The 24,241-nt window shown below is 34.9% G+C and overlaps 1 protein-coding gene across 1 annotated transcript; it reads right to left on the bottom strand.

The window, feature by feature from the left end:
- Positions 1-12,182: 12,182 nt before the first annotated feature.
- Positions 12,183-23,384, bottom strand: LOC107760634 (ATP-dependent Clp protease proteolytic subunit 5, chloroplastic). Its single transcript, XM_016578718.2, has 9 exons — positions 22,544-23,384; positions 22,348-22,452; positions 20,015-20,129; positions 19,794-19,886; positions 19,023-19,068; positions 18,275-18,347; positions 14,183-14,217; positions 14,003-14,091; positions 12,183-12,649 (listed from the first exon to the last, which is right to left on the bottom strand). The coding sequence occupies exons 1-9, from the start codon at positions 22,660-22,662 to the stop codon at positions 12,446-12,448; spliced, it is 879 nt and encodes a 292-aa protein (XP_016434204.1). The 5' UTR covers positions 22,663-23,384; the 3' UTR covers positions 12,183-12,445.
- Positions 23,385-24,241: the final 857 nt, after the last annotated feature.

Below are 24,241 nucleotides of genomic sequence, written 5' to 3'. Positions count from 1 at the left end.
ATTACCATGACTCCACTATGTTCAGTCAAACCATATTAGAGATGCCAGAGTTCATAGTTTCCTATTTGACATGTGATACCATGACAGCCATCATACGCCCTGGGCTAAAAGCAATGAGGATCTATGTGCAAATAGGAAATGTATTTACCTGACCATGGTAAGTCAAGGGATTAAAATAAATATGACAGGTATGGAGTAAGTATTCATTAACCCAATTTAAAAGCAATGTTCCTCCTATTTGTGCTTAGCTCAAATTAGTGTTTGCCCCCCTTCCATTACACTTTATAGCAGTATCATCATATGTTCTGGGCTAAAAATCAAGTCCTGTCAATTTTGAAAGAGCAAACGGCATAACATAAAAGAAATGGGGAGAGTTAAGTTACGCTGATTAGACCTTGTATCTTCTATCTCCCCGTCAATCAATCCAAGATAGATATACATGTTGACCTTGATCATTAGACCTTGCAACTACCATGATTATTGTGAGACAAGTGGTTAGTCATTTCTTTCTGAGAAACTGTACCATCTGAGCTTCCCACGTCCATATTTATGCAGCGCGACTCCCCCGTATTTTGAGCTTCCTCTAGAGAACCCAATGCTTTGATGTCGATGTGTGTGCAAAAGCTCTCCTTTTATGAAATTAGACATCTACTTATCAAGTAAAAGACAATAAAAATCAGCAAAAATTACTTTTCTAATTTAGAAAAAAAAAGATTTGAAACTTAGGGGGTTCAACAATTTATTAATCTACATGCAGTGTATTCCAAAAAGATACAGTGTATGAAGACTAAACTAATTGGAACATATATATATATATATATATATATATATATATATATATATATATATATATATGAGCATTCTTACATTCTCATAAAAGGTCTCAATCCAAAAATAGAGGAATACATCAGCGTCAAAACAGAAGTCATGCTTCTCAACATAAGTTGTCAAGTCCACCTTCTATAATACAATTAAACATTTGTTCCTCCCAAATATTTAAAAGTCAAATTAGACTTGTTCCAAAACAATCGATAAACGTCAAAGGAAGTCACTATGAGGTTGTTGATATAGTTACCTTCTAAATATTAACACAACTTTTCTGTAATATTGAGGCTTCAGAATTAGACAGTAGTAGTTAAATCAATTAATACGGATGGATTTTTAATATATACATCTATATTTGTCAATATATATATAGAGATTCTTCTTTAATTATAACAAAAGTGTGCAAAGATATGGTTGTGATACCCTCAGCGGCGGAGCCAGGATTTTCATTAAGGGAAGTTAAAATTTTAAAAAATAAAGTCATCAAGAAGTGAAGAGGTGTCGTTATATAGTAATATATACATATTTTAAAAAGAATTACCTAGCTATACAATGTAATTTCTCGGCGAAGGGGTGTCGAGTGACACTCCTTTGGTCTATGTGGCTCCGCCAGTGGATACCCTTCATCATCTTCATATTCTGTGTTATTTTGTAACTGCCATGTTATGTGTAAACTTTATGAGCGTATATTGATCTAAGACAATTACTACTGCTACTTCTACTCCCCAGGTCATCTATAGGCTCTGCTAGAGAAGTTATCCCCTTATTGCACACTCCACTTGTAGTATATAGAGACATACTAAGTTGTCTATTCAGTGAAGACTTCAATGGAACACTGATGTTCTTTTCAATTTACTAAAGGGCAGTCCGGTGCACTAAGCTCTCGCTATGTGCGGGGTACGAACTGTAAACGTTAGAGGACGGGACGTCCAACTTGAATCCATAATTCAATTCTTGGTAAACACCACTCAATAGTCTCCATTATTACATCATGATGGTACAATTCGTTAAAAGAACATCCAATCAAGGATAGTATTTCGACTTATACTCCTAAGCTTACTACATAACTATAAATATATTAAATAGATTATATTGTCACTCATATCGACATAGGAGGAACTCTTTCTTCATTGTCGACAAAATAGTTTGTATTTTGGGGGGTTCAAGATGCCATATTTTCATGTCTACAAAATATATTTTATATGCATCATTAATTGTATAACTAATAATCAACTTAACCAAATATTTTAATAAGAATAAATTATGGTAAAATATAAAAATATAAAATATTTTAAAGGGGAAGACTTCAGAAATGTTCTTATGTATATAAAATATAAAATTTTGTTTAAAGGTAGAGGCAATAATATGCACAACTTTCCTAATGACCAGTGAACAGAGAACTAACAGACTATTAGAATAAGAAATAATATGCTTCTCATTATTTGCTATGAACAATTTTCTATATTATTACTTGGCACCTTTCCTCAAACAGAATGAAGAATTTGGAAACGACTAAGACAGACATGTATAACGTGTTACTCATATATTAAAAAAATCAAACTCTGATTCCCACCTCCCCTGAACCTCAATTTTGAGATATCCCGATAAACAAATAAATTAATCGAAGAAATATATGCAATTAAAAGGAGAATATCTTCTCTACTTCTCTCACCTCTTGACTATTTCAATATCAAAGTAGAAATATGCATGTTGGTCACTGGCCCATAGATTCATGGTTACATTCACTTGGCGTTTCTAAAACACTGTACTTGACAAAGGATGTGTTTAAACATATATGTTGATGATCAAGACTTCCTTAAAGATCAGCAAAAATTGCTAGGGCATCCAGTACACGAGACCAAAGGAATTCATGATTTTGGCTATAAGTTCAAGAATAAATCAATCATCCTAAAAATTAGTCTGAGTACTTGACTATCGACTGGAAATAACCTAACACTATAATTCCACTCCCTTCAACACTTTTCAACTTTTGAATTTGAACATAATGCTAAGAACTCGATTACCGTTGAACTTCTCCAAGCAACTTCATTTGATCAAGTCCTTTTAGAAGCTAAATTTATACAATACTTTTTCTACTCTTTTACAGTAGATGTTTCACTATAAAGACTTCATAACTTATACCTGAATTTTATATACCATCATTATCGCCAAAATTATCTTTTTACCCATTTATATACAAAGTAGATCAACGATTATTAAATTTTTTACTCTAATGATCTTATTACTTATAGCTTGCAACCAAAAAAATATATAAAAGGTATTTCAGAGATGCTAGTGTAATCAAAGAACATACTTTTGGTAACAAATTTTTTTTGCGTTGTTTCTGATTCTGTATGTAATATCCGTTTGATGTGAAAAGTGGATTTTTTTTTAAATTTTCCATGGAAAAGGATCCGAAAAGCTAGATTTAGTATGCCCTTTGAAAGACTTTGGAAGAAAGAAGAAGTGTGTTGAGGGTAGTTATTGTCGGATGAAAAAGTGAGATTGTGGGAGTTCCAAAAAAGATGACCTATGTTGAGAATTGAAAACGGTTTCGACTATATAACTTTTAAATGTAGCCTCTATCGGGTTATGAATATTAAAAGCAGTTTTAGTTTGCACATTTTGTACATTAATGTTTTTTGAAATTCAAATACTAATTTTACCTAACTTAACTAATTTATCCTAAAATTGCCACATGGCATTTTCTTAATGCAACACTTGGCAAATGCTCATGGTTGACTTCTTTCTTTTTAATAATAGATAGATTTTCGGGAATGACCGATAAAAACGGGTTGAGATTTTTTATTTTTTTTCCATTTGGACTTCCTCCATTATTAATTTCTCAACACTATCATAGATTATGAGCCCGTTTGGATTAGCTGATTGTAAATAGCTGATAAGCTTGAAGTGCTGAAAAATATTTTTAAGTACTGAAGTTGATTTTTTAAATAAGAATGACTAAAATATCCTTAAAAACTTTACAAAAGGTTATAAATTTAAAAGTTTCTTTGTAAAGAAAAAGATGAACAATGAATATGGAATGAAAATAAAGTTAGAAAATTTATTTTGGGAAAAATATTTTGTGAATTAGAAAATATTATTAAGAATAAATTAGTAAAAGCCTTGGTCAAACTAAAAGTACTTATAAGCTAAAAAGCCATAAGCTGGGGGTGACCAACTTATGACTTATGGCTGATTTTAGCTTATAAGCACTTGGCTTATAAGCATTTTGAGTATTTACCAAACGTGTAAATAAGCCAAAAAGTACTTATAAGCCAGTTTGATCAGCTTATAAGCTTAGCCAAACACCCTCTATATGTCCCTCTAATTTCTAAAATTTAAAGATTTATTTACGAACCTGCAATATTTTTGTCAAGCAAATATGTATACAGGAATTTTTCATTTTTTGTCAAAAAAATCTTTCAAGCAAATTTTTCCTTATCAGCAACATTAATTCAATTAAATAAAATTTTCTTGACAACATTCATTAAAGTTCCCGCACGAATGGTAAAATTAGCCTATAAAAATATGATCAGTCGATAGATTTTCCATCTATATCCAACCCTAAAGAGAATAGAAGTGAGACGCTTTCCAATGTAAAAATAGCACGGGCAAGCCAGTTTTCGGATTGATAATAAAAAAAATAGTCAGCGTTTGTAAAGTCATTAAAAAATAGTCACTGTTTTACTGAAAAATAAAAAGTTTTAGCATAATATGCGGGATTATGGAGCTCCTGCATATAAACTTTCAGCATATTATATTGGAACTGCAGCACACAGAAAGTTCCAGCATAATACGATGGATTATGGAGCTCCTGCATATAAACTTCTTGTATTTTATGTTGGAACTCCAACACATTATGCCGGAAGCTCACATGTAAAATAAGTCGAACTCCAACATATTATGCTGGAATATTTACGGATTTTTAAAGGTGTTTTTGTTCAAATTTTATCTTTACATGAAAAAATGGCTAAATTTCGATTACTTTTGAAACTGTAACTATTTTTCAATTACCAGTTGTAAATCTGGCTATTTTTGAATTTCTCCCCTTTCCGATCGATCACACGCTCAGTTGGGCATAGTATACAACCCACCTAAAAGTTGGGTTGGTTTGGGCTAATATGTAACCGAGAGCTGACTCATAAGAAAACAAGAAAATGATACTGTATAGCCGCTTTTAAAATAATAGTCTGAAATATATATATATATATATATATATATATATATATACAAATTTTATATACTTTTGTAGCAACCGGATGTAAATAGTTCAGTCGCGGGCTAAAAATGATTTTTGCTTTGATATGCTAAAACTTATCGGATATTCTTTTAAAAAAACTTTTCCTTGATTTGATATGCTAGATATAGCCATAAAAAATATGTTAGTTTTATATGGCAATTAAATAAATTTAAAGAAAATACACAGAGAAATTAAAACTTGATTAGAGTGGGACAAGTTGGCCTATGACTCATTTTTTAACCTATTTTTGACCAAATTCATTTTAGCCTAAGTAATCTTTGGATGGGTTAGTGACTACCAATTTCTAGACTCTATCTAGTTTGAGTTTCCCAAATTTAGTCCAGCCCATCCATTTAACACCTCGACTGCACACTACAAAACTTTCTTGACAAAAATTTAGGGGGTTCAATCCGAACTCCTGCCAGATCTACTTTTTATTTCTTTTTGACTTCTTGAAATTACTAATAGAGACAAAGTTAAAGAATAAATAATAGGTGTGGCTTCGATTCGCACTAACTTCTCTTTTCCTTTCCAGTTCTCTGATTTTCTTATATAACGAGGGAAAAAATGTCAACCTTTAGGAAATAAACATGAATGAACACATGACACTAATCTAAGGTAGTATTGAGAAGCACTCTCTTTGTTTTCGTACATATGGCACACTTTTCTTTTAGTTAGTTTTAAAAGAATGACATTTCTAAATTCGAAGGAAGTAACTTTACACTTTTTATTTTATCCTTAGTGAGTAACTTTTATAAATCACAAAAATATTATGGTATGGCTCAAACTACAAGTTTCAGAGTTTTATAGCCACACCACCATGATGTCATATTTTAAACCACAAATTTTAAAAGTTGTTTTAAACTACGCATTCGTTCAAGCTATGGAAAAATGCATAAGTACCCCCTGACTTATAGCCGGATTTTCAACTACGCACCTTATATTTGCGAGGATCATATTATCCCCCTGAACTTTTTTCACACGAAATATATACCACTCTAAAGCTAAACAACCAAACTCTTGGCAAGCTGTGAACTACACGTACTGCCACATATATATTTAGTACTTTTTTATTCTTTCTTCTATTTCTTTCCTTTTTCATACGTATTTCTTATTATTCTATTATTGTTTTCATTTATTTCGTTTTTTAATTCTCTTTCTTTTTATTTTGGTCACATGCTGCATAACAGTAGAGATAAATTTTGATCCTTATTTAACAATTCAACGCTCCACTTAGTTGGGGATATAACAAGTTTAGAAATATTATTTTTTGATTTTATAAGAATAAATATTTAGAATGGAATGGAATTACGATAAAAATTTGATTTCTTTAACGTGGTGTTATTCATTTTTTCTTCTTCCCTGATTTCACAATTTCATAAAATGGTGGTCGTCGGAATCTCAAGAACTCCATTTTTCTGACGCGAAAAAAGATTTTCAATGACAGATTTTTTTGTCCAGATATGAGTGTGTTTTGCTATATATCCCTGACCTATAACCGGATTTTCAACTGCACACTTAAACTTTTCGAGGGTCTTATTACCCCATGAACTATTTTAAAATAGAATAAATTTACCCTTAAAATATCACAGCCACATCTATGTTATGTGGTGAAGTACACGCGCCTCAATATTTTTACACTAAAATTATTATTGTTTTCTTCATTATTTTCTAGTCTTCTCCTTTCTTTCTTTATTCTTTCTCTCGCCTCCATTATCAACAACCCCAAAAATCACCATTATCATACTTGCATCACCGGACACTATCTCTTTACCACTTCTAAAAGAAAATTTTAACTTCCACCATTTTATTTTTACCTACCATCGCATCCACCACCTCCATTTTTCGCCATAACCATAGCACTTTATTACATTAATACAAACATAATTCTAACTAACGCCGATCAATTAGAGTACAACATAAAAGAAAGATAAAATCTTTAATCCCCGAGAACTTCTCAGAGGATAATACAAAAATAAAAAATTAAAATAGATGTCGTCACCGGAGACAAAATCGTTTCCAGTGGTTTGATATTCTCAAGTTCTGGAGTTCTGTGAAACTATCATTATCTTCATATTTTAATTCAATAGTTGGTAGTTTTTACTGGGTCTTTGCTTTTGCTACAAAAGAGGGATATACAGGTAAAAATAAAAGTGGGGGAAGATGAAAATTGTGAGCTGGACTCCATTTTTTCCGGCGAGGAGTTCGTCTGAGTTCTTGTGGGAATCCTTACGGCGACTGGAAAAAATTAAATGGGTAAGAGATTGTTTTATTAATAAAATGTAACTAATTGTAAAGTATCCAATGGTAAAATGACACATATAGACATTAATAAATTTTAAGGCAGTTTTATGCTCTCACACGCCTCCAAGAAAGTGACCACACTTTCTGTGCCACGACATCTCTTAAGGGGATATTTAGTCCAATTTAAAATAGTTCATGGGGATAATAAGACCCCCGCAAAGTTTAAGTGTATAGTTGAAAATCTGGCTATAAGTCACTGCTTAGGGTTTGTCTTCAGTACATTATATATATATATATATATATATATATATATATATATATATATATATATATATATATATATATATATATATTCTTGAAAGTGTAATTTATGTGTGGGAGGAAGAGCAAAAAAAAGAAAAAAAGAATAAAAGCTGAAAAATGGTGGTCTAAATTTCAAGGACTCCATTTTTTTCGATGCGAAAAACTTTTCTGGTAACAGATCGAAAAACGGTGAGCTCCTAGAAAACTTTCTGGCAATCAACAATCAACAACCAAATTCTTCTTTCTCATTCTCTTTTTTATGTAAATTTAAATTATTAAAAAAAAATAGGACTCCCCGACACCATTTCACCACTGAAGCAGTGCAAGGCCGAAGGCCCCGATCGGAAAACGGTGAGCACGGAGAGAATATTTTTTGCAACCAACAATCAAAATTCTTCTTCTTTTTCAGTCTTCTCTTGTACACTTGATTAAATAAAACCCTTATTCAAATTCTGCTTCAACAAATAAAACTTTAGAAATAAAATCTGAACTCAATCCGGCCAGAGAATATGGAGAATATCGGAGCTAATTTCTGGTCAAGTCTATAAGTAATGAAACTGGAGGGAAGAAAAGGAAAAACAAGAGAAGAAAATAAAATAGTATTTTATAAAAAAAAATTAACATTCTCTCTCTTTCTTACTCTCCCACAGAGGGTGACATACACTTTCTTCTATCACATCAGCACTAAGGGTATACTAATTCCATTTAAAAAAAGTTCAGGAAGGTAATAGGACCCCACAAAGATAAAGCATGTAGTTGAAAATCCGACTATAGGTTAGGGGGTACTTATGCATTTTCCCATCAATGCTGATATTTTGAATCAAATAGTCAAAGATAAATGACTTTTCGATACAAAAGAAACAAAATATTTTCAATAATCCAGTGACGTTTAAGCAATGAACTCCTAAGTCCATTTATACTTAAATTAACGACTGAATATAGAATTTTACATGTAAAGTAGATAAAACTTGTGAAAAAGAACGGGATATACTTTAAAGAGAAACTACCAGCTATGTTCATTTATAAGTAGTTTATTACTAAAATTGGTCAATTCATTAAATATTACTAATATTAGCCAAATGTTACCAATATTAGCCAATTAGCTATTTATAGCCGAAAAGGGTCAAACTTTTGCTTTCTTTTAAGTAGGTGTTATTAGAATAGATTGGGTACATCTTAAGGAGCTTGAGTCTCAATTTTGGGATAATTTGGCAGAGTTTTTGAGTTGGTTTGAATTGAAAATTCGAAGTAGAAGATGAAACATGAAAAATATGATGTGTATCACACTGTGTATCATATATGTATCAAATGTATATCACATGTATATCCATATATACCTGTGTGTGTGAAACATGCGTGATAAATGTATTGTAGAATAATTTTTTAACTCGATTTTAACTACTAATTTTGATACCAAATCAGTCCATATTATCTCCAATCTTTCTCAAAATTTGTTTATTGACTCATCTATATGTTTTCAATGAATTTCAATCATACCCGTTGAAAAAGATCCTTTTTTGCTTAGATTTTTGGAATCTTGTATATATATATTATGATTTTTATCACTTCCAATATATATATATATATATATATATTTCATTAAACCTATATTGAAAAGGTTAGAAAGATAAATTTTAAAGGATTTTACTAAAGTTGGGAGTTTAACGAAATGATTTGAATGGTATCCTGATTTGGGAACATGTTGTAATCACTGTGTTTATTTAAGTTTTTAATTTTTATATGTGCTTAGCTAGTTTTGGTAAGTTTATGATTAATGGCTAGTTTTGATAAGTTTATGATTAATGGCTAGAAGTTGGTAAGTTGGAACTCATGTAGGACATTTAGGTAAGATTCCCAACTTTAAACTCTGATTATTTTGAGCTATACATTAGCACTCTATGTATTTTGCTGAAAGGCCTAGATTAGGTTGACACCGGGTAGTCATTTTAAACATGTTATTTAAAATATATCCACGGTTTATAATATATTTAAAGATTAGTCAATTTTGCTCAAACTTCAGGACACGGCGTCCTAGAGTTTAAACTATGGGTGTTTAAAGGGCAGGCTGGGATGGGCTGGACACAAAAAAATAGCCCGTCCGTTTAACGTTGCGGGCTATTAGCGGGCTGTACTTTTTCGGAGATTTTTTTGTCCGTCCGGGTTCGGGCTTAGAAGGCTGTTAGCGGGGCCGTGTATTTTTTTTTAAAATAAATTTTATTTTTCTTATTCAATGTTATTGATACTTAAGTGTTTGCAAACTTTTAAGGCTTAGGATTAAACTTTGAAGTTTAAAGTTTTAAATTTGAAATTTAAATTTTATAATTTTAAAATTGAAAGTTGAAAGTAAGTGGCTACAAAAAATTATTTAATAAGACTAATAGGCAATATGTAAGGATCAAGCTCCGAAGACTTTCATTTGATATTTTTATTGAATAATATATAATACTTTAAATTAAGTTGCAAGTTCTTTTTTGATTTTGTTATTTTTGAACTTGCAAATTAAAAGTTTACAATAATTATAAAAAAAAAAATAAATAGTACATCGCATGCTTTGCACATTTTTGTAAGTTCATCCATGTCAGCATGAGGTTCTTGGTTTTCCGGCATTGGTTAAATCAGAACCATAAACCATTATATCTCTAATTTCTTGGTCCTCCGCTTCATCTACCTCGTCACGCCCTTGATTTCGCCGTTCTGATCTTATCCAATCTCTGAAGCACACTAGAATTTCCAAAGCGTTGCTACAGAAGAAGGAATATTTGCATCCACAACAGAAGAAGCATTAACAATGTTAGCATAATAATTATATAATGTTTCTAAATGTTTGTGTAGAGCAGAAATACAAGTATCAATATCAGGAGTTTCAGTTGGTCCAATATCCATATAAGAATATAAAGTAGTGATTAATTGGCGACAAGTGGCCATTTTGATAGAAGGGTTTAAAATAGCACCAATTAGGTAAATAGGGGGAATTAGGTAGAAATAGTTTTTAAACTTATCTAGTATAGATTCAACAACAGAAGTATATCCTTCTTTCTTCTTCAAATTATGTAGTAAAAGAGAAATTTGAGCAATATGAACTAAACCATTTGCAATAGTAGGATAATTTGTAATATTTTAATTTGACCGTTGGCAACGGTAAAAAAAAAAACGTTAAAAAACTGGCTGAACCGGGCTGTAGCCCGTTAACGGGCTTAGCGGGTTCCGGTGCACCGATATCAAAAAACTGTTCGTTTGAAACCCGCTCCCCGCCCAACCCATCCCAGCCCGCCCCCACGCTACAGTACCGGGCTGACCCGGGCTGAACCGGGTTGTAAACGGGTCAGCCCGGCCCGATTAACAGGTATAAGTCAAACTCAGTCTTCCTCTCTCAGCCTCCGTTCGAATCTTATGTCCTGAATTTTAAATTAGTAGTTCAAAAATTCAGGACACTTAGTCCTGAATTTCAAATTAGCAGCTCAAAAATTCAGGACACTAAGTCCTAAATTTTCAAATTCAGGATACTTAGTCCTGAAGTTTGGGTGAATTAGCTAATCTTTAAATACATTATAAATTATAAATATATTTTAAATAGCGGGCTTAATAGTGGCTATTACTGCACTTCGCCCAAGAACGTTCAGGTTCAAGTCCAACGTGCAATCATTACGTGGAAATGTCACCCGGTAGCCTTTTTTTTACTGCTATTTAAGTTTTATCCGGTACTTGCAAATTATTTAGTGTTTAGCCACAATTAAAAAAAATAGGTGGATATTGCTTCTTCTTTGTGTTTTGAAATTCAATTTTTCAGTTCAAAACTATAGGACGGTCGTATCCTGAAGTTCGATTTTTTAGTTCAAAACTCCAGGACACTATAAGCATCCTAAGTTCAATTTTTAGTTCAAAATTTTAGGATATTGTATCCTGAAATTCAGATTTTCAGCTTAAAACTTCAGGACATTGTATCTTTTAAGTTCAGTTTTTTCAGTTTAAACTTCAGGGTGCTATGTCCTGAAATTTAACTTTTCAGTTCAAAATTTCAGGATATTGTGTCATGAAGTTCAAACGATATATTTTAAGCTTGTAAGCATATGTTTATTGTGCAGGGTAATTAAAGTCAATATTTTCAAGCTTTCGTTGTGACTGGAAGAGGAGTCTAATTGAGTTTGGGTCTTTGCGATGAGAGAGACAACAAAAACTGTCATTGTTTAAGGTGTATATGAATGAAGTTGTGTCAATTTTTGAATTACTGAAAAAAGGGAATAAGTTCTTTGGCAGAAATGTTATGTGATGTTCAAGAAAAAGACAAAAGGAAAAACAGAAGAAGCGAGAAAGAGAAGAAGAGAAGCGAGTTGTCCTTTTTTTATTTTATTTTATGTAATTGGCTAAGCTTTAAAATTTAAATAATTTACCAACCCTTGTTGAAACTTAAATAGTAGCTCAAACAATGAATATCCGTGCACTTCGCCAACTCGTTACTTGCCTCGTTTAAAATGTACATGGTCGAGTTAGGCCAGGAAACAAGCTACTCTTGTAATCTTCAACACGTGAATGAATGTCTATTATACACACACCATGCAGACAAATGTTAGGGAAAGCTGTGAAGACAGATACAACTCGAAATTAAACACAGACGTAGAAACAACAAGGGGAAAAGATAACTCCTCCCCAGAAAAAAAAGACATGAAGAGGATTTCTGAAGCGTTTCACATTTCGTATACAATAGCTTTTTGCAGCTGCAATACAGGCTCAATGTAGAACTTACTAATCAATGGTGATCTCTCTAACCATGTCTACCAGTAACATCGCCAAAGTGTAAGAAGAAATTCGACATCTTGAGATAAAATTCAACTACTATTGTTCAGCAGCTGCTGCTAATGGTTGAAGGGCTTTCATGGGGTTCAAGATGACTCCATCAATAAGCCCATACTCTTTAGCTTCCTTTGCACTCATGAAAAAATCACGATCAGTATCTTGGTTGATCTTCTCAAGGCTTTGACCAGTATGGTAGGCAAGGTACCCATTCAGATTTGCTTTGTGATGCAACATCTCATTAGCCTGGAAATCGGTACAAGCATTAGTTTAGGTGCAGGTGTTCCATTTTGCCAAACTAACCACATGCTAAGAAAATAATGTAATAGAATGTACCATGAAAATATAGGATTTGACATTAGATCATCTCAAGTTGCTTGCTCATTGATGAGAAGCTGAAATGCGTTTACTGCACCAGAGTGCGAGAAGAAAATGAGATGATCCTTGATCAACTTGCACCCACAAGCTGGAAACTTAAGCTTCCAATGGGATTGAATGGCAAAATACATAAGGTTTGGGTTCAAAAACTTTATGGAATCATTTCAGCACCAAAAGTTGTCCATGTTACCAGCTGTTCGGACATTTTCAAAATGAAATAAAAATTCAAAATTTCCATCAATATTCTATCGTCAATTGCTGTACATGAATTTACCTTTTGTCAGTATATTGTACAAATTATATTGTTAAAAGGACTTCTTGCAGTAAAATTTTGAGAACGCCCATTTTCAAGTCTAAAAGGCAAGTTATAAAACAGAATCTAATAATCCAGAATAAAAGTTCAATACTCAAGCAAACCAACATTAAGGGGAAGAATTTGGGGTTCACAGATGGAAACACATGAAATGTGAAAGTTGGTCCAGACCATAGCTTAAGCCCTAAAAGCTTGAGCTTCGCCTATGAGTTTATATTATCCATAGCCTCTCTATGTCATAGCTTCACTGTTGTGTAGCTCACAATACAGTAATAGCATATTGTCCATGGATTTGATCAACATGGTTAACAGAGCATGCAGCAAAAAAATTAAAACTATTGATTTTGATCCTGACAACAATTTTGTAACATAATAGCTTCAAGTATATAGCATTATAACTAGGCCAAGTATCTATTTTTTCCATAGTCTTGAGTTTTTCCTCCCCTCCGCTCTTCTTTTTTTAAGTTAAGTGTTGCCTTTTCTCTTACTGCTTATTGGTTACCCCATGGCCAGTCACTGATCTGTGTACACATTTATGTACTTTGTGTCGACATGGGTGTTGAGGGATCACTGAAATTTGTTAGATATTTAGATTTGCCTAAAATTGTAGATAAAATTCAACTCTTTGAAGATTTGAACTCATCAGTCATATAAGTGCATTTGACAACTTCTTCTGATAATGTCGTAAAGTTCCAAATTAGAAAACTGATATTGCATGATGTTTGGAAAAGAGAAAGTATGAAAAAGAGAGAAATAGAGTAGAAACGGAGGGGAATTTTTTTCCCTTTTAGAGGATGGAGATTCAGAAGTCAGACCCAGGACCATATAACCACATGTCTCCGAAATGTTGCGTTCTAGAGGTAACATTCTGAAATAGGATAGTGTTGAATGAAAGAGATTATGTTTACCTGAATGTCTATATCAGTTTGCCCGCCTTGTGCACCACCAAGAGGTTGGTGAATCATTATCCTCGAGTTTGGCAGGCTATATCTCTTACCTTCATGGGAAAACAATGTCACGAGTTCAGAACACAGTGATATTCAGCATGAAGAAAGACTCTTCATCCATGAATGAGAAATTCAATTTACCTTTGGTGCCAGCGCTAAGAAGAAAAGCCCCCATACTGCAAAGTCGATTAACTAATTTAGACAACTTTTAAATTTTAAAACTAATTAAGACAGCAACACATCCGTAAACAAGGAAAATTTCAACTGCCAGTTATTTATAGAAAATAGAAACTAATTTAAAGTCTCCACTTTAAATACTCAATCAATCAAACTGATTCCAAGTGCATTTGCTACAAACTTTGTAATATAAACTTAGTGCATGCAACTTCCACAAGGCCATCCTTGTTTACAAATAAGATGTGGTGGAGCCAATAAAAAATGAACATTATCAAGCACTACATGTGCTCGGTGGTACCCAAGCCCAACTCTTGAATTCTTCCTATCACATTTCTTGACTAGCATCCTAAAGTTCAAATTGTCCCAATGTATTAGTACTTCCTTTTAACGTCATTTATGGTCAGAAAGAAAACTTTTAAGCATAGATGCAGCTATTTGAACTTCTACTCTCTGATCGCTGGCATCAGAGGAAGGAGAAGCTATTATATATGATGAGTAAATAGCCTAATATTCCGTTCTAGCCATTGCTACTCCTAGCCCCACTTCTTTTTTACCCAGCCCCTCATCCTCTCCCATCCGAATAAGTCCAAAACAACCAGCAAATCGCACCAACTTACCCAGAGCTTACGTGGACTGTGCTTCCACTTTGTACGCTAGTTTAGTGTTTAAATAGGGATGGCAACGGGACGGGGTGGGTTCAAAGAAATATTTTTGAAATCGAAAACGGGGTGGGGCAGGTTGCGGTTGAAACAAATTGCTGAAATTTCACCTCACAGCTGACATGTCTGGGCTTTGGGAAGATCCATTTGAGAGAACTCTTACATGTGAGAAAACAATCTTTTTACAGCTTTTGAGTTTTATATTCTCAACCATTTTAGGATTTGTTTTTGGTTGGCAACCTCCAGCCTCGAACTTTTGACCCAGGGGCATGAATATGATTTGTTGTTAGTCAACAATTATAATTAAAGTATGGTTCCAGAACCGAAACCAAAACGGCAAAACGACATATTGATGGATTCAGTAAAATATTTCCCGATGTCAAAAAATTATTCTCCTTCCTCTTTCAAAATAAAAGTAGTTTACACAGCTTCAAGTAGTTCAAATAAAATAATAATGTGATTTAATTTTAACATATTCTTAATATTTTACATAGTTAACCAATTGAGTAAGAAGCTAATTTATTTTTGTTAATTTTAATAAAACAAATTAAAAAAGAACCAAATAGTTAAATTTGAGAATATGCTTACAAGTTACAAGCTGTTAAATGAGAACTAACTGGAAACAATATGTTGAACATAAAAGTTCTTAATCATAACTAATTGGAAACACTATGTTGAATGTAAATTAGAATCCAATTTTACTTTGTTAGTACAGTTTTCTTCTCTATTTTTTACTGAATAAGAAATAAAACAAAATTGCATATTTTTCCACATATTCCCTCAGTAGATGAATACAATTTGAATTTCCAACTCTTTTCTGATTTTCGCAAAGATCTGAATTATTACATTTATGTCGAAACGTCGTAAAAATATCTGACTTATCTCTTTCTCTGATACTTCGATCATGTATGTTTAAACTTTGTCATCAAATGGCATAAATAAAAGTAGGTTAAAAACAATTTCATCTCTAGTTCAATTTGATCATGTAAAAAGTTTCCACTGAAGACAAAGTCTGTTCACTCTTAAATACAAGACCCACTTTATAACTTTAGTTTATACCAAAATAATAATTCCGTTCCTAAAAGGTTAGCCTTTCAAATACATAATACTCACAGTAAACTACTCATATGTAAATAACAAATTAGAGAAGAAAAAAAAAATTTAAGCAGGGCGAGCCAGCGTGGGTTTATGCGGGGTGAGGCGGTGCGGGTTGAAATCACAGAAAAATTCTACGCGGAGTAGGTTGTGGTGGGTTGAAATTTTTTGCGGGTTGAGCACAACCCACACCTGCCCCACACTGCGCCTCTGCCTTCCCTAAAAGATGCCAAGCTAATTGATACTAGTATAAAAGGATTAGAAGCTAGTCAAAGTTCAAGCAAAAGTAAAGTGAAATGAATCAACAAAACCATAATATATGCATTTTATCACAGTTGAACAAACTGAAACCAACAAATCCACCATCCTCTCCTGCAACTTCCCCAGATGGGAAGATACATTGGCAGGCTGAGGTGACGGGGAACAAGAGCTCGAGTTATCAATATCACAGTTGCTGGAGGAACCTCTTGTACCAAGCAAAAGAAGTTACCATGATCATTTGATTTTATGTCAGGAGATCTCTGGTGGAACTGAAATCAACCGGGTGAGGTCTTGAGGCTCAGACAATTTTAGAGCTAATCTTGGTTTAAAGAGAATAAATCAGGAAATTGAAATTGAAGGTCATATCTTTGAGAATTTTTCTTGGCTTTGGTGAAATAACTGTTGATTTTTGTTACTTTACTTAATATTTTTTTTTAAATTTCGTTTCACCTGTGAGCCTAAATATCTCTATGATTTATTAAATAAGTTTCTAGATTTGGTACTTCATTTTGCCTTCAACCTAAACTAATTTTAACCTAGGGTGTGTTTGGTATGTAGGAAAATGTTTTTCTGGAAAATATTTTTTTGAAAAATAAGTGTTTTTCTTATTTTCTGGTGTTTGGTTATTTAGAAGAAAGTATTGTTTGGAAAATATATAATATAGGCACACACTATAAGAGACTAAATGGGTGAGGGCGGGGGGAGCGGAGCGGTGGGGGTCTGGGTCCAAGGTTGAGGTCGAGAGAAAGGGTCTAGGTCAGATAGGGGTTCAAGGTCGGGTAAGGATCGGCAATGAGGGTCGGGGTACGGAATCGGTAATAGGGGTCGGAAACAAGGTTCGTGGTCAGGGTTCAGGGTCAGGGTTCGACGTCACAAACGATGATGGGGGTCAGGTTTGAGTCTCTGGATCAGTGACGGGGGTCAGGATTGGGATCAATGACCGGGGTTCGGGTTCAAGGTCAGGGTTTGGGGTCTGGGTTCAGGTTTAAGGTTAGGGTTTGGGGTAGGGGTTCGAGATTGGATTTGGGACCGGGATCGGGGTACGAAAACCTCGCCCCCATACCCCAAAACACCGACCCCCGACCCTGATATCAATCCCGACCCCAAACACTGTGTCCCGACCCTAAATACTGACCCCGACCTCGAACTTTGATCCCAACTTCGACCCATGATCCCTGACCCTGATCCCAACCGCAACCCTGAATCTTTAATCCGACAGTCGACCCCAAACCTCAATCCCGATCCCGACTCAAACCCTGACCCCAACCTCCAATCTCGTTCCCAACTCCAATCCCGAACCGGAACTCGACCCAGAACCTTGATCCCCAACATTAACCCCGACACGGATCCCAACCCTTACCCCAATCCTAACCTCGGACCCCAACCCCTTGACCTTTAGGTTTAGGTTATGGGTCTCGAGGTCTGAGGGCGAGCAAAGGAGGGGTGGGGGGAGTTGGGGAAGATTGAAAGAGAGTTTTGAAAAATATTTTTTCTCTTCTAGGTAAGGAAGTCATAATGAAAATATTTTTCAGAACATTCAAGTCAACCAAAAATGGAAAAATTAAAAAATATTTTCCTTCATATCCAACACGCCCTTAGTCATTGCATATCACCTGTTAAGTTAGTTGATTGCATGTGAGACTTTATATAATGTGATGAATTATGATTAAATTATTTTGGAGATGTATAAGTTTATATATCATATTTAAATAATAGAGCTAAATCTGACAAAATACCACGATCATATTTAACCATTGAAACAGCGGTACTATGTCCAGTGGTACTCTTAACTTTGACTAGCAGCAGCAAAGAAGGGTGAGAGGTAATACATAAAGGGAGTGTAACATTGGGTTTAAGAGTTGATTCCAATTTTACCACAAGATTCTGGCAGTGGTCAAGGATACCAAATTCAGGTGCAATACCAAAAACTAAAGGATAATAAGGGAGAATATGCATATTATGTTAAGCAATAGGGACGGAAAAAATCATATTCTAAAAAAAGATACATAAAGTACAAAAGTAAAGCAAATCAACTCAGCACCTCGCAGCGAGTCCAACACAAACGGTGGAGACATCAGGCCGAATATGCCGCATGGTATCAAAAATGGCCATTCCTGATATAATAAAATATGGATGAAACTTGATGAATCATGAAATAAAACAGCACGTTAAGATGGTGCCATAGTCCAACTCTATGCAACATAAGCTAGAAGTTACAATAGTTACAGACTAAGTTGCTCGGAGCCTCGGACTTGGGTGCGGGTGTCCGATACGGGTGCGAATCTAGAGGTCAGATCCTTCATGATCTAAATTTAAAGATTCGGGGGTACAGATCCAGGTACGGATACGGGTGCGGGGATTCGGCTAAAAATAATTCAATTATTTAAAAATAGAGTTATAAAAATATGTCTAAATTATGAGGCATTATGTGGAAAACTTACAAGGTATTCCGAGAAGGAGAAAATATTGAACAAGAGTAGAATTTTAGAAGGAGATAAAAGGAAAAGGACTGACATAGAAATTTATATATACAGTGTATTCCATTTTCTTCCATATCACCCTAGCTTTTGATTTGTTTTCAAAAATCATTGTATCTGTCCCAAATTTCTCCGTTGATTTTGGTCAAAGTACCCAAAATCGGTTGATCAGATCCAACACGGATCCCACACCCATACCCACACCCACGTCGTGTCGACACGGGTGCGGCATTGAAAGTGAAGAGTCCGAGCAACTTAGGTTACAAAAGTAGATAATAACAAATGAGCTTGATTGGGAACACTTGAAAGTACCTGCTGTAACTGACCCTCCTGGAGAGTTGACATACATGACAATATCCTGTTTAGTAAATTAAGGAGGTCAAGAGTTGGTTTAGGGAAAATATAGAAGCAATAATAAAAGGAAAACAAAAGGATGTAATGCGGAAGTTTAGTAATAAAAACAGTGGAAAAAATAAAATCTTATTAAGGATGCCCCTACAGACAAGTTACACAATTACTTGCTGTAATGATGCAAAGCTGCACGGTAAAAGTCAGAGAATCTCAGCATGCTAATTGTAATAGAAGGTCGCTTTACTTCTTTTTTTTCTTATTTAATACAAGGCAAGCTTTTTACCCCATTTGAGACGGAGCTGATCAAGGGTGAATCCTTGTAAGGCATCATGAAAGAGCTTCAAGTATCAAAAGATGCAGACCAAGAGAAAGAGGAGAAGGTGGAAATTCCACATCATTCCCTTAAATTTGTTCACCCATTGGCTACATAAACAACTAGGGCTTTAGTAGGCTAGATCCATACTATATGTGGCATGTCATTCCGAGTATTCCAGCTCGGAAGCTACAAGGACTCCAGAAGTTGTCCAAGCAACGAAGCAGTAAACAGAACATATGTGATCAACGAAATCACAAAAGAATTAAACTGACAGAGAGCATTAATACCTATAAAGAAGGAATGCTTCAAGCAGATTCTCATTCAGATATATTCCACAACATCCGATACTTAAACTAAGACTATCCAATGTAAGAGGAGGGGGGGGGGGGTTATAAAGATACGGTCCAAAAATATACCTTTGTTGGATCAACAGCGTCAAGATAGAGAAGCTGCGCAACTATAATATTTGCCATATCATCATCAACTGCCCCACCACATCGTATGATCCTCTAAGATTCAACAACACAACAAAATAAGTTTGAGCAACTACAATTTTCTTATAGAGTAATAAAATTTAGCAAGTACATCAAACTTTGCAGTCAAAACTGAAGAAATAATAAGGAAAAAGAATGCATACATATTGGAAGAGCTGGCTGATCACACTCATAAACCGCTCTTGCACCATTGGAGGTGGTCCTTGACCTTGGGCATAAGCAGGAAAATAGGGCGATGATGGCACTTGCAAGTCATCTCTGCAAATGTCGTACACCAAGCAAATGTGTAAGAAATAACTTCTTTCTATGATATTCTTAAGAACGATAGCACAATTAAGTCATTAACATCAGATTCTTAACAATTATGAGATTCAAAAGTCAACAGGACCGATTTTTTTCCCTCGCCATCTATGAAATATAGACTCTTCATTTTCCTAGACATAAATGGGTGTGTACAACCAGTTGTTAAAAGAAAAAATCTCTGATTCCTGAATTAAAAAAACCTGCCAAGACTTTAAGCATATCCATGTCATATTTTTATCTGAATTTGTTAAAGATATTCGAAAGACAATATAACACATCCTCTCTTAAATTCAATCAGAAATTGACTTAAGAGAATCACTTTCTTTTATTAAATATTTTGCTAGTTCAGGTTCTTCATGGAAAAAAAATGAACAGTCAAATAGTAATATGTTAGGATCGGGAACGGGGATAGTGCGGAAATAAGAATACAGCATTATAAAAATGATAATAATAAAGATAATAAAGAGACCAAGAATTTAATGCGGTTTAGTCAATGCGACCTACGTCCACAAGCGGAAAGAAGAAAATTTACTATACCGACAAGAGTATAAATTAGAGTAAATATTGTAACTAATCTCCAAAGGCGGATTTATAGGGGAAATTATGGGGCACGTGAACCCATGGTCTTTCCGCAAAATTAGATATTTTATGTACATATTTTTTTAAAATTGGTATAAATATTAACTGTTGGCACCCATGCTTCAAGAAGGTTGAATGATACACTTGGTTGAAGATTGAGTTTTTACCGAGAGGAATAGGGATCAATTCCCGCTTAATACATTTTTTTCTCCTTTTTTAGTAGTGCACCCATGTACTAGAAATCCTAGGTCCGCCTGCGCTAATCCCAAATACCCTGAGAGAATAACCTCAAGAAAACACTCACAAAGAAATCCACAAGTGTTTCCTAAAACAACTCACGAAATACTCTTTATCACAAAAGAAGACACTCTTAAAGTGTTTCTTGCTCTCTTAATTGGTATATTAAAGTAAGAAGAATTACTCTCCTTTTATAGGAGTAAAATTAAACTCGGGCTCCAAGTTGTATAAAAACAAAAGGAAAGAAATGTCCAAATAATTTCTCCACCACATGAACCATTCTTTGGCTCCAAGCAATATTGTCAGCCAAGGAAACTCCAACAGGCACATGCCTAATGCTAAGAATAGGATGGCCAGCGATATCATTTCTATAAAAGCCAAAAGATGGCCACATTTGACATTACAAATTTTCACCTTGGCCTAATTTTGGCTGATATTGTAAATTTGTTCCAACCTCTTCGCAAAAACTCTTATGGACTAGATCATTCTTCATAAATGTCAATCAAGTTCAAGTAGCTTGGCAACTGCGAGAGGCTTCATGAACATATTAGCATTGTCTCTAGTGTTGATCTTCTTAAGAGACTTTTCCTACCAAAGAGATAGAAGAGCCAACAAGTTATTCCTGGTCCAAAAGAATTATTTGGCGAAGGTCTTGGAGAGACTCGGCATGAAAGATGTTAAGCCAGTGAATACCTCTTTTGCTGCTCATTTTAAGTTGTCAGCTACTTAGTCACTGCAATCAAACGAAGAAGAGAGGCATATGGCACAAGTACCTTATTCCATTGTAGTCGGCAATATTATGGACGCAATGGTTGTACACATCCGGACATTCAGTAAGCTAATATATGGCTTGCCCTAAAAAACACATGGCTGTGAAATGGATTTTCAAATACTTGCGAGATACTTCAAACACATGTTTGGAGCTCGGGTCAAATACTAACACTCTGGTTGGTTTTGTAAACTCAGATTATGCATGTGATCTTGACAAAAGAAGATCACCAATAGGCTACGTATTATGCATTGGTGGTTGTGCTATCAGTTGGAAAGCGAGAATACATCATTTATCTACAACCTAAGCAGAATATATTAGCGACCAAGGCAATCAAAGAATGATGGTCATATTTGCCGAATTCAGTTTACACCAGGGTGGCATTATAATTTTATGTGACAATAAAAGTATCATTAGAGAGCAGGCAAGCAGGCCTATGTTCTTCACTATATCTTATCTTGATTCAACCCAAAAAAGGGGCATACACCAAGATACCCATTTTTCTTCCCCTATTTACCTTGCCCATCAACAAAACAAACCATTATAAGAATAACCGAAATATATGAATAAAAGGAAACTAGGGGGAACCTTATAGACCAAATCCCAGTTGGTGAAGTAATTCCAGAATCCCAGTTGGTTCCAGAGTACACGGCCTTCACTGTACTCTTTCCCCGATTCTTCACCTTTAAATTCCTGCGCAAAATCAATAAAGCAAAACCATTAGAGAAAGTGTTGTCGTTATTCACATTTATATAAGTAAGCATATACGAACTCAGCTAAGTACCTGAACTGAAGGGTCTTAAAGGGGAGGGTATTAGGGTAAGCTTCAGGAATAGTAGAGGAATCAGAAGAGAAGTTGAATTTAGAGATAGAGGAAGTCGTGGCCACGCACGAATGGGCCATTTTTCTTGGATTTTTAGAGAGAGAAAGAGGGAATATTTGCCAAGTTCAGAGGAAGGAAAGGATAGGTCATTGAGCAGGAGCTTTACCAACAATACCGGAGGTGCTCTTTCTTGTTCAAACGGGAATTTAGAGAAAGTTTGAGCGTATTGTTTAACCCAAAAATAATTTTACGATGAGATAATTAAATTTATTTTTAATGAGTTCACTAGCAATATGAATTAAAGTTTATTTGAATGAATCATAGAGTTAAGCTATCTGACCAAAAATAAATAAGCAAAAGGAAAAATAATCTTATTGAGCTTCGTAATAGTCCACAATGCTTGTAAAGTGTGATCCATAATACTTGTAAAGTAAAGTTAGATTGACTGCCTAACCTGACCGGAATATAGTAGCTTTGAATAATGAGCAAGTTAAGAGAAAACTAAGTGAGTCCCAAGTAAAAGGTAATGGGTATATTTATAGTCTAAGTCTAACGTTCACATACTTATCTCATTTCTACACGTAGCTCCAAGTGGTTAACAACTGCCAAGATACTCGCCGATTGTGGGATAGGCATCAGGTGTAGTGGATATGAGTGGATCTTTAAGATCTCGGGGACAGTTGAGGACCAAGTCAAATCCCGAGCTATTACTTTAGTGATGGATCTCTTGAACCATCTTTGAGGCGCTTCACCAGGACATGACTCTCATCTCCCCCGGGGAAGACCTAGTCGGAGACACTTCTCGCGGGGACGGAGTTGCATTGCTAGTTTATCCCCCGGATAAAACCTATCCCAACTAATGTCGTGTCGCCATGTAATTTATATCCACGTGTCAAAGCCAGATTTTACCAATACATATATAGTGAAAGAATATAGTGGATAATTCTCAAGAAATGTCCTAAAGTGGTATGATCTTTGGCGTGTCACAAAAGGATTTCTGCGGGATTTACGACGCAATCGTCATTATTTTAGAATCTGAAAAGACATCTAGCCAGTTTCATTTAAAATCCCAGATACGTGGCGGGTGTTAACGGGTTATGACGCCGCAACGGTTACCAAGGTCATGATGACCACGCCTATAAGAATTGCCTTCTTCCTTTGTCCTTGTTACCTTTTACTCGAACTTCGTATCTAAAATTCTTCAAACCCTATATTGTATTTCTTAAGAAACCATTGACGTCTTTACTTCTTATTTTTTCTCAAATTCCCATCACAACTTTCAATGGCTTCTCCAAATGCTTCAACTAATGTTCACGAAATAACCTCCACCAATGAGGTTGTCGTTGTTGCTCCTCTACCTACGACCACCGCAGCCATAGAAAATATGATGGCGGAAGAACTATATGTTCTTACTAGAAGAAGCAGGGGTAGCAAACCCTCCACGACAGCGGGAGAGGGATCATTGGCCCCCGCTAACAAAAGCGAAGAGGTTCCGACCACCATATCCTGACGGTAGTGGCGCAATCCCCTGCTAGGAAGGACAGAGCAACCAAAGCTTCAGGTGGGGGCAATAAAGAACAGAACGAACCAATAACTTTGGAGGTTCTTCTGGAGATGTTCCATCTTATTGACCATGTTGGCTACAAGAGCACTATCCGG

This window comes from Nicotiana tabacum, chromosome 15 (genome assembly GCF_000715075.1).
Source record: "Nicotiana tabacum cultivar K326 chromosome 15, ASM71507v2, whole genome shotgun sequence".
NCBI classification, from domain to species: Eukaryota; Viridiplantae; Streptophyta; class Magnoliopsida; order Solanales; family Solanaceae; genus Nicotiana; species Nicotiana tabacum.
Note: the sequence above shows the minus strand (reverse complement) of the source record. Positions and strands in the feature narration are given on the sequence as shown.